At 48.0% G+C, this 11,525-nt stretch overlaps 1 protein-coding gene across 1 annotated transcript; it reads right to left on the bottom strand.

The window, feature by feature from the left end:
- Positions 1-264: 264 nt before the first annotated feature.
- RXFP3 (relaxin family peptide receptor 3) lies at positions 265-6,545 on the bottom strand. Its single transcript, XM_005672411.4, has one exon. The coding sequence runs from the start codon at positions 4,773-4,775 to the stop codon at positions 3,399-3,401; it is 1,377 nt and encodes a 458-aa protein (XP_005672468.2). The 5' UTR covers positions 4,776-6,545; the 3' UTR covers positions 265-3,398.
- Between the last annotated feature and the right edge of the window lie 4,980 nt (positions 6,546-11,525).

The following is an 11,525-nucleotide window of genomic DNA, read 5'->3' as shown; positions in this document are numbered from 1 at the left end:
CAACCACACAGCATGGGATGAATATGAGCCAGTGCTCTGAGGACCCAGCACCCAGCTGCCTCTCCCGCTTTATCTGCCTGTTCTTGGCTTCTGTAAGGTTTAGAAGGGGAATTAGTTGCTGAGTTCAATGTCTATTTCATGATCCTTTCTCCAGGACTGCTCTGGGGATTGAAGATTTTGAAATGAATGCCTGGGTGAGCTGGGAGGTGACCTGCAGCTGTGGGGCATCTTACCTGGGCCCCCAGGAAGTCAAGAGAAGTCATCTGTGGCCAACCACGGGGCATGGTCTTTATTACAAGTCAAGGTCTTTGCAGGTGGAACCCTGGATGGGCTATGACACGCAGCCTCTTCCCTCCCCAGACACAGTCACATGCAAATATTCAAATAGTTTTCTCTTTTAACTCAAGTTCATGGTGATTTGAATGAGTGGATAGAATCCAATTTAAAAAGCCGTTAACCACCTTTGGAACTAAGTACTTGTTCTTAGTATACAAACGACATCTCCTCTCTGGGACAAAAATGTCTTGTTCCCAGACAAATAAAGCAGGGGCAAGGACACCTACATTCTTCATAGAAATCCTAGGAAATCCTGAAGGAGAAAGGGAAGTCACGTTGCTTGGCTTCTCCCTTCCCCCACCATGCCCCTGACATTCCAACCTCAAAGCCCTTGATCACTGCATGTCCTCAGCTTCAGGTGTCCTCTCTGTGTCCCCACTCCTTGTCTCAGTGGTCATATCTGCCCATCTAAATTGTACCCATACTTATAGTTCCATCTCAAATACTGTTTTGGTGAGGAAATCTCTGATCCCCCAGGAGAATCAAGCTTTCCATCCCTGTAGTCCTATAGACAGCACTTTCTTTTGGCCCTTATTACAACATTCAACGCACCCTCTCATGACTCACTTGCCTTGTGTACAGGGCGGTGGTGTCCTCTTGTAAATGTCAGGAATGTGTCTGTGATGCCAGCACTCAGCACAGACCTTGGTACACAATCAACATTCAAAAAATACATTGCTGATATCAACTGGATGGGACTGCTTCCTCGTTGATGCTTTTGTCCTTTTGGCAGACAGAAGTCTTGGTCTTTGCTCCTCTAGCCATGTTCTCAGAAGCCGTCAGGTTTGGGTGGGGACAAGGTGACTTTTTCATGGAGTTCTTTCATGAAGTCCTTGCCCCTCAGCCCCTTCTGTTTTTCTAGTGCCCATCACAGCAAAAGCACACACTTCAATATACTTTCCTAAAGAACCTGGGCTACCTACCCATTATTATTATTATTATTATTTGTTTAAACTGAAATAGCAAATTCCCTGTAATAGCCTCTTCTAAGCCTCTAATCTCAGTGTTACACATGGATACACTGCCATGCTATTTGTTCTTCGTGGGTATTTACTTGTTCCTTTTTTTTTTTTTATCTTGGAGGCTTACATTTCAATTTTTATTAGCCCATTGGTACTCAATATCAGTATCAATACATCCTCTTTCGAAAGAGAAGAGACAAATTTGACTAGTGAAAAACAAAAGCATTATTCTGTTTTCTAAAAAACCTAACTTCTCAAAACTGCTCAGGATTGAGATCATGCAGCTTTTGTTTTTGTGGCAAGGTCTGAGTGTAACAACACTGTTGCTGTGTGTGTTACACAATGCAGGATGAGGGATGCTGAGGCTGTGGAGTTCACAGCTTGAGCCTCAAATCTCAGACAGTACAGGGCATTTCCAACAAAATTACAATTTCCACTTCAAGAGGCTATTTAAACAGACATGTTTCTATAAAGATTTTTTTACCAGTAGGTGCCCACCTTGCCAGGTTTGACTAGGTTGCCAAAGGGACCAACAGTAACACCTCTGTCAAAACTGCCAGCTGAGTGGGTGGATGGCTGTTTGATCCTCATTTTCTGAGTAGACTCGAGAAAGGACTCCACTGACCTGACCAGAATAGAATTGTCATGAGAAATGTGTCACCCATCAGAGGGTCCCACAGACTGCCTGGAGGTAAGGAAGAACGCATCATGCACATCAATGTGCTGTGCACTCCTTAGAATTGAAAAGAACTTGGTTAAGGTAGAGTCCTTTCTAGGAATTCTGGGTCCCTGCTTTCTCTCCTCAGTGCTATGGCTGATAAGGAACCCGCTGCCTGGAATCCTGGTGGTGCCCTCAGAACAGGCTCTCAGTACTCTTTCCCTTTAGGACAGATTTTACTTGAGCTTCCAATCCCCTCCCACCCCCCACTCCCACCTGCTCTTCCTGAAAGATCAGACTCCAGCTTTTAGGAATTAGGTTTTCAGGAACCATGTTTCTACAGCATCTCTTAATCCTCTATTTAAGCCCATGAAAAATGCAGCAGAGCCCCCCTCCACTCGCTTGTCCAGAGCCTTCATCAAACCAGCATCCCGATTCCCAAAGAGCGAGGGGGGGAGAGGCTGTAGAAAAGTCCCCACTCCCAGCAACGTGTCTTCTCAGACCTGTTCAAGTTTCTGCTGGCACAGCTCACCTGCAGCGCGCAGACCGGAGCCCACGCAGCGTCTCCAGGCACCCAAGGGCTCTGAGAGGAAACCCACCGCCCAGGCTTCCAGTGCAGGACGCACTCACTTGCAGCTGGGTTCCCAAGAGAGCCCCCTTTCGCCTGAAGAGGTCCTCTAGCTACTCCCTCCCAGTAACGCCGCTTCCCAGCGAAGGGTCCTCTCGAAAGCAGCGTTTTGGTCCTTGCGACCTGTGAGCCCAAAGGCTGTTCAGAGTCTAGTCGGCTCCGAGTGAGTGTGCCCTTCTTCCCTGTCCCAAATGATAAACTGTCCACCCTGCGGGAGGTGGCTCTTGTGATGCCTTTCTCCTGCGGGTGGAAGAAGATTGTCACTCCTTTTTTCCAACTCTGAAAAAGTTTCTTTGCCCCATACTCTAGGCTCTCCGCGCAGGAAAGGCGCGATGGAAAGGTTTTGTGGGTGGCTCCCCCCTCTGGATGCACCTTGGAGGAGCTGCAAAAAAGTCGCTGGAATAAACGCACTCAATTGCTCACCATTTGCCTGAGGCCCACTTCCTCGCGCTCGAATTGCTCTACATTCCTGATGCCTTTCTCTGCTTCTGGGCGCCCCATCCGGCCCAGCAGCGACAGCGTGAGAAGAAGGGAGTGTGTGTGGAGAGAAGGGGGCTAGAGGCTGATGGCTTGGCTCCATGAGGCTGGTGACTTGGCCCCCGGAGGCTGATCTCGGCCCCTTTGTCAGCTTCCTCTCTCCACCTCCCCTCTCCGAAGAACGGTCCCCCGGCCCCCTTCTTTGTGCCTTTCTCCACCCTCGTCCCTCCCACCTCTTGATCCGGGGGCCCCTCCAGCATCCGCTAATCCGCTCTCCTCTTTTCCACCCGGGGAAGGTCGTGTTTCAGTTTCTGCGCACTCTGAGCCTCAGCCCGCGTCAGTAGGCGGAGCTGCTGGGCAGTAGGTCGTAGCGCCCCCCGCTGTACACTACCACGCCCGGCGGGTAGTAGAGCAGGTCGGGCTCCGCGGCCTGGTGGAGAGGCGCCAGGGCCTGCAGCCCCGGGTCCTCGGGCTCTGGCTTGGTGGTAGCGGTGAAAGGGCGCATGCTGGTGAGAGAAGGCGATGCGATGCGCCACAGTAGGTTCTTGAGCGCTTTGCGGAACTCGCGGCGCACGAGGCAGTAGAGGATGGGGTTGAGACAGCTGTTGGAGTGCGCCAGGCACACGCTCACGGGGAATGCGTATACCTGGCACAAGAAGTACTCTTGGCTGAAGGGCACCACGTTGAACTTGATGAGGATGCTCCAGGTGGTGAGCGCCTGGTTGGGCAGCCAACACAGGAAGAAGGATAGGACCACGATGGTCACTGATTTGGTGACCTTGGAGCGTCTTCGGGCGCTGGCTCCGGCCAGGCCTCCCCCAGCTGCTGAGGCACTTCCTTCGGTCCCAGCCACGCAATGGTCGGAGATGAAGCGCACCAGCAGCAGATAGCACAGGCTGATGACGCCCAGTGGCAGCAGGAAGCCCAGCAGCACCTTCTGCAAGTGGTAAAGGCCCAGCCAGAACTGCCGGTCGCGCCCCAGCAACTTGTCTGGGAAGCGCACCAAGCACAGCTCCTCGCCCATCACCTTGATGGTGGTGGAGAAGATGGCGTTGGGCAGCGAGGCCAGCGTGGCCGCGGCCCAGATCAACACACACAGAACTTTGGCTGAGAAGCAGCAGCTGTCCCCCAGGCTTCGGCCGCAGCAGTCACCCCGGCCGTGCCCTTGGGTCCGGTGACTCTTAAGAGCCGAGGCCACCGAGTGGTAGCGCGCCACGCTCATGGAGGTGAGGAAGAAGACGCTGGCGTACATGTTCATGGACGTCACTACGGATACGATCTTACACATGGCCTTGCCAAAGGGCCATTTGAAGTCGAGAGCGTTTTCCACCGCCCAGAAGGGCAGGGTGAGCACAAACTGAAAGTCTGTCAGCGCCAGGTTGGTGACGAAGAGGTTGATGGAGGACTTGCGCCAGCCCTGCTTACTCTTCATCAGGTAGAGCACCAGCAGGTTGCCCGTCAGCCCCAAGGCGCACACTACCCAGTACACCACGCTGATGAGAATCCGCACCCGAGCCTCGGTGTCCGCGGTCTCTGCCCCGCCGCCGTCCGGGGGGTGCCCTGGCGCCGCGCCGTCCGGCAACTCCAGCCCCAGCTCCCACAGCAAGTCCTGGAGCTGCAGAGACGCGTTGCCGCTGGTGTTGGCCGCCTGCAGAAGGTCCGGGATCAGACTGAAGAGTTCTGCAAGCTCGTCCCCGCCAGCCGCCTTGTTCATAGTGGCTATTGCGACTGCAGTGGCCACCTGCCTGCGCAGGTGCCTCTAGGTCGTATTTCAGGGATAGGACCTAAGGGAAACCAACTCTCGCGGGGTCCCGGCGTGCGTTGAGGCTTTTAACGCAGCCGCGGAACAGAGCGCCTAGAAACTGGGCTCCAGGCGCGTTCTCGGCGCGCGGAGCTTGGCCTTGGGAGCGGGAGCTGCGCTCAGCGTCTGTGCGGGAGCGGAATTCGAGAGCAGAGGAGCAGAGTTCTTAAGGCAAGCAGTCGGCGTCCAGCCAAGGTTGGCGTCTCCGGGTCCCTACTGTAAAACTCAGACTTTCCTCCTTGCGTTTTCCGCTGTCACTTAGGCACGAGCGCATCCCACCCCGCCGCTTGAGAAGGCTATTGAGGGCCCGCCCCTTGCCTTTCAAATACCTTTGTCGATTTCCTCCGCAGCTGCTTAGATGAGGTTTCTGAAGAGAGTTTCGTCTACCTGGCTCTGACTCTCTGGAGGTCTTTCTATGCTGCCCTCTCTGCCTCGTGTCTCGGTCCCTCCGCTGTTGTCAACTCCCAGTGACTTGTCAGCGGCGTTCCCGCGAGTTATATCCCCACTCGCAGAGCCCAGGCTGCGGACTCCCAAGGAGCATGCGTCATCCCCAGCACAGCCAGAAGGGGCGCTTTCCGAGGTGCTGAACTTCGCCGCGTCCGCCGCGGGGGAGGGGGGGTGGTGTTGCACAGCAGGCAAAGCACAGCTGCCAATTTCCCTTTTCCTCTTCAGTTTCGAAAGGAAATGGTCATAACCCTTTATTTACCTATGTGACTGAAGAAAGTCTGCTTTGATTTGCGATCGCTTTTATTGCCAAACAGAGCAAGCAGAATTCTTTCTTTCTCACTCCCAAATGCACGCTCTTCTGCCCATTTTTCTCTTTTAAAAACGAAGATAGTGGCTTCTTTTCATACCCAGACCTTAAATCAGATCGTGGGCTCTTGTTGAATACACAAACGCCAGCCCCACTTCCCCTTATTAATTAGCTGATCACTTTAATCGGCGCCTGGGATTGTCAGGATTTTCAAAGCGTCTTCACATAACAGAACTCTGGGTTCAGGTGTTGCCCTCTGCCTAGATGTATTCTGAGAACTGAAGCTAAGCAGAGCGTATAGTCGGTGCACCAACCTCACAGACAAGAGATGGTTAGCTCTCAGCCCAGAGTTCTTCAACCTACTGCTTACTCACCACCACACTCTCTTTACCTTGATGCAGTTGGAATAGAGAATTTCATAGGGCTGTCTTTGGACCACCAGCCCCTTATTTCCAACACTATTATAATCAAAACTCTTTAACAGGTGTTTTTTGTTTGTTTGGTTGGTTTAGACCAATGAAGTAAATTCCAAGGAATCTTTTTAGTTCCTTTGGGCAAGGGGAGCTAATATAAACCATTTGAATTACTTATTAAATTGCAGTTTATTTAAGTGCCAGATCAACTGCTCTGGTGTAACATGTACACTTCTTAGGATGAACTCAAGAAATTTGAAATGTTCTCCTCACTGTCTGAGACGAAACTGTAACAAGAGTATCTTAAGCATAATTGTCCTCATTCCTGCAGAACTGGGAACTCTACCTAGAGAGATAAAGAGATTATGACTTTAAGGCATAAGAGAGAAAAAACCATAGTGAAAAAGAAACGTGGTACCCAAAACATATGAAGGGAAATGGAAACAATCTTAATTCTTTTTTATGTGTTTATTTTTATTTTTTATGTTTTGAATAATTTTTATAAAAATTTATTATAGTTGATTTACAATGTTCTGTCAATTTCTGCTATACAGAAAAGTGACCCAGTCTCACACACACACATATATATACATAGATGTATACACATTCTTTTTCTCATATTATCTTCTATCATGCTCTATCACAAATGAACAATCTTAATTCTTAAATGAGAACACAGTTCCAGAGAACACACTTCACTGTAGTCTCTGGACTGCTCCGCTTGCCCGCTGGAGGGCGCCAGGGCTTTAATAAAAACGAAAACCAAACCAAACCACGGCCCTCCTGCAGTTCTAATCTGGAGAAGCTCAGCCTTGCTCTGAACCATTACATAGGTTGCGAACCCCATTACATAGGTTGTGAACCCCATTCCCATAGTAGTCTCATCTTCAAGCTCACTCCTCACTCCGGTTTTTGCTAGCTCTTTCTCAAACAATTTTTTTTTTTAAATCTCTCCTTTAGTTAAAAAAATGTCAAGGTTTTTTCCTTGAAAAACAAGGAAGTCTAGGGCACACATGGAAAGCCCTTTGCCTCATTTTCTTTGTGCGTACATGGGAGGAATTGTGATTTTCAAATAGTCTGAGGATAGGTGCTGAGCAGGTGGGGAGCTTGCTGAAATATAATTTGCAGCTCTCTTCCCAGCCCCATGCAACTGCAGAGGTTCTGCTTCTCAGTGGAGTTGAAAGGGGCCCAACAATCTACATTGTAGCAACCCTCTTCCAGATGATACCAATTTTCTCCCAAGTTTGGGAATTTCTGGGTTAACTTTTATTCCTTTCCTAACTCTCCATGTGAAATAACTTAAGTCCCAAAGAAGAATCAATGTCCCATGATGGTCAATTACACAGTAAGATCGGAAGCAAAGGAAGAGAAAGAGGTCTTGCTGAGTTTTTTTAAAATCACATCTAGGCCTGACAGTGACATCTTCACTGTAGGATGGACTCCTACAATGTGCTCCTGAGGTCTGCCAGGCCTTGAGTTCTTGGCCAGCAAGACTCAGAGTGAGACCCCAGGAGAGGCTGTTCCCAAGAGTGACGCCCAGAGAACACTTTCGGAGTGCTTCCGAGCCTCGAATGCTCTTCATTTCCCAATCTGTTGTCTGAAAATCAACTACAGATCCTGTGCAGGAATGTATAGTATCGCTCAACTAAGCCTGTCTTATTGAAGCAAAAAATCCTTTTTCAAAAAATTCTTTTCCCACATGACCTAAAGATATTTTACTCGTTTACCTTAAAGCATGGACCGTGTTTTTCTAAAACAGCATCTAAAAGATTCAGAGGGAGAAGCATATTAGTCCCAGCCAAATTTCATTTAAGTCTACTGTTAAAACATTGCTAAAATCTTACCATATAAATTCCTAATGGAAAATCTGGAAAATTGACAATGTTGTCCACTTATATGTGGATCCCTAAGGATCTACCTTATGGAAAAATTAAAAGAGGGGCTTTCTTAGTTGTCTGGTTTTAAACCAGCCCATACCCCTTCCCCCACCCCATTAATCTAAATGTTTGTCAAGTTTTATTGCTGTGGATCCACACACGCCACTCTCTTTTCCCGAGTTACTGCCTTTGCTAAAGATATTCTTATGAAAGTTCTTCCTCTGTTCTCTTCTCTCACTTCTCCCAACTCAACATATTTCAATATTACTTGTACTGTTTAATGTTACTGGCAAGAGTCTATTTTTTTTTTTTTTTTTGGAAAGCTTTCTTTCTTTCTTTCTTTCTTTCATCCATCTTTTTGCCATTTCTTGGGCCACTTCCGTGGCATATGGAGGTTCCCAGGGTAGGGGTCTAATCAGAGCTGTAGCCGCCAGCCTACGCCAGAGCCACAGCAACTCGGGGTCCGAGCCGCCTCTGTGACCTACACCACAGCTCACAGCAACGCCAGATCCTTAACCCACTGAGCAAGGCCAGGGATGGAACCCGCAACCTCATGGTTCCTAGTCGGATTTGTTAACCACTGTGCCACAACGGGAACTCCCTGGAAAGCTTTCTGAATGCTCTGAGAAACAGATACTATCTTTTCCCCTCTCAATTATCATAGAACCCTCTATTAGCACCTCTCTTAAGACATGCATCTTCATTAAGGAGTGCAGTGGCTGTTTCTCTGTATCTCTCACCCTGATTAAGAGTGTCACCCTGGGAGTTCCCTTCGTGGCGCAGTGGTTAACGAATCTGACTAGGAACCATGGGGTTGTGGGTTCGATCCCTGGCCTTGCTCGGTGGGTTAAAGATTTGGCGTTGCCGTGAGCTGTGGTGTGGGTGGCAGACTTGGCTCAGATCCCGCGTTGCTGTGGCCCTGGCATAGGCTGTTGGCTACAGCTCCAATTAGACCCCTACCGTGGGAACCTCAATATGCCGCAGGAGCGCCTCAAGAAAAGGCAAAAAAAAAAAAAGACTGTCAGCTTGGCAGGGTCTGTATCATCATCATTGTTGTTTGCTCTTAGTGCTGAACCCAAGCTTTTCACATGTATGAACGCAGGACACACTTAATGACTGGGCTCTGCTTTCAGATGTAATCTTCCTGCTAGGGCAATTCCAAACAGGATGCAGACCTTAAAAGGTAACTTAATGGAGTTCCCGTCGTGGCTCAGCGGTAACGAACCTGACTAGTATCCGTGAGAATGCAGGTTCAAACCCTGGCTTCGCTCAGAGGCTTCAGGATCCAGCGTTAACCGTGAGCTGTGGTGTAGGCCAGCAGCTGCGGCTCCAATTAGACTCCTAGCCTGGGAACTTCCATGTGCTGTGGGTGCAGCCCTAAAAAAAAAAAAAAGATAACTTAAAAATTTCCCTAACTATCCACTCCTATAGAATATCCAAGTCTAACTCCAGAGCAACTGATTTATTTTTTAAAAAATATTTTATTTTTTCCTAAGCTATACCTCCATCTTAAAGCCACCTGCATATTAAAACCACTTAAAAATATTGAGGCCCAGTGCTGACAGTACACCAATAAAATGAGAAGCATTTGTTAAGACTAAAATATGTAGTTCTGTAGGGTTTATTATAAAAAATTGCAGCTCCCCGACAGCTGGACCCTCCATATTTCTTCTGCCCAGAGGCACATTCAAATCTTTTCACTGATTCTTATGTACTGCATAACTTTGGTTGATATGCTTACACTGCTACTTTATTTTTTCATTTTAGGCATGATTTTTTTTTTTACTCCCCACTGCAGAAAGTGTTTAGCTTTTTCCTCACACATCCTCTCTGTACATTTCTGCCAGCCTTCTGACACCTCCTAATTTAGTTAAGTTGTACTTTTGAAAGCTCTGTCCCCAGTGTTTATCCTGTAATGACTATGTAAACATTAATGATTGAGCCGTATAGCATACCATTGCTATCCTTTTCTTGCACAACCTTTTGTCTCCCTTGGAATTAATAATCATCTTTGTCTCTACAGTAGGAAAAACTAAGCATAAGCTACTAGAACTACTTCTACCTACCAAAATAATAGACCAAAGCCATACCATCTACCTGAAGGAATCTTGTAGAAATTACTCTTATCATCAAGGATTTCAAAGATGCCGAGGTTGAAATGAAGCTGTGAGCATTTTTCTGCAGGACCATAGGTGCTGCTCTGTCTTGCCCACATTTTCACCTTGTTGGCATTGGGCTGGCTCATCTTGTTGGCACTGGGCAGCAGCTGGAGTCACAGCTCCTGCACTGCCCACTAGATCTCTTCCTTTGGCTTTTATGCATCCCGGGCCAGCCACATTGCAGCTCCATGCCAAAAGGTATCTTCTTCTGCACGTCATCTGTGTTGGCAACATCAGAGACAGTGAGAGATGGTTGTGAATTCAAGTTGGTCTTAACAGGTTCTAGCAGAAGAAATTTTTTTTTTTTAAAGGAAGACAGCAGGGTAATATGTCCGGAAGCAGATAGAAGTTCTCTTACTCCAGATTCTAAGAACAATCGGTCAATGGATTTAGGCAGATCATTCTGGCAGGCAAAGAGCAAAGATGCAAAGGTGACCCTGAGTGGGAGACCATGCTGGGAGGAGGAACACATGAATGAGACCAGATTCCATAGAGCCTGGGAAGTCGTGATTGGGACTTTGGATTTCATTCAATACTCAACGGGATGTAACTGGGTCACCATGCTGTACAGTAGGAAAAAGAAGTGTAATGGGGAAATAACTATTAAAAATAATTTAAAAAATAATAATAATTTTAAAAAAACTCAACAGGAAGCCATTGGAGGAATTTAAGTAGAAGTAGATGCTGCTGGTGCCCCCACCCCACCCCCCAGCACATACCTTTTCCCTGCTTGTCAGCTTGACCTTAAAGTACCAGTTCTTCTGACTCTTCACCAGCAGCCTCTCTCTGAAGCTGTTTTGCTTGCTCGTGGGTCAGCCTGTAGGTGGTGGGGACTTCATTTCCCATGCTCACCTCTCAGAGCAGCCTACCACCAATGACTGATGGGAGCTGATGTATAAATACCCCGGCATCCTGTCACTTGGGCAGAATAATCTTGATCATGTGTTTTAATTTATTCCCCAGAGTTTAGAGATCAGCCTCCATCGGCAGAGTGATAACTTGTCTGACAATACACACTTACTGGATCTCTCCCCGTCTCTATCATACTTCCAGGATTTTCTGGGGTCTCCTCCCAAATAAACTACTTTTGCTAGAATCTTTGCTTCCAGATCTGATATGGGAGAGACCAAATCTGGACAGCAGGGAAATTATGCAATCCAGTTCACACATTGTAAAGACCACACAAGGCATGAAGAGTACAAACTGGGAGCCTGGAAAAAGATACTGAAACAGCCTAGGTAGGCGATGGTGGCTGCTTGGCTTAGTCTCTTCAGGTGGCTACCCAAAAAAACACCAGAGACCAGGTGGATTAAACAACAAACATTTTTTTCCCGTGGTTTCAGATGCTGGGAATTTGAAAATTAAGCACTGGTAGGTTCAGGGTCTGGCAAAGCCCTGGTTCATAGAAGCCCATTTTCTCTGCTTCTATGCTACATCCTCACATAGTAGAAGAGACACGA

Source organism: Sus scrofa, chromosome 16, assembly GCF_054392235.1.
Source record: "Sus scrofa isolate SSC_HxYL_T2T_F1_AM1 chromosome 16, Sscrofa_HxYL_maternal_Yorkshire_Landrace_v2.0, whole genome shotgun sequence".
In the NCBI taxonomy this organism is placed as follows: Eukaryota; Metazoa; Chordata; class Mammalia; order Artiodactyla; family Suidae; genus Sus; species Sus scrofa.
The sequence above is the reverse complement of the archived record's forward strand: the minus strand, read 5'-3'. Positions and strand labels throughout refer to the sequence as shown.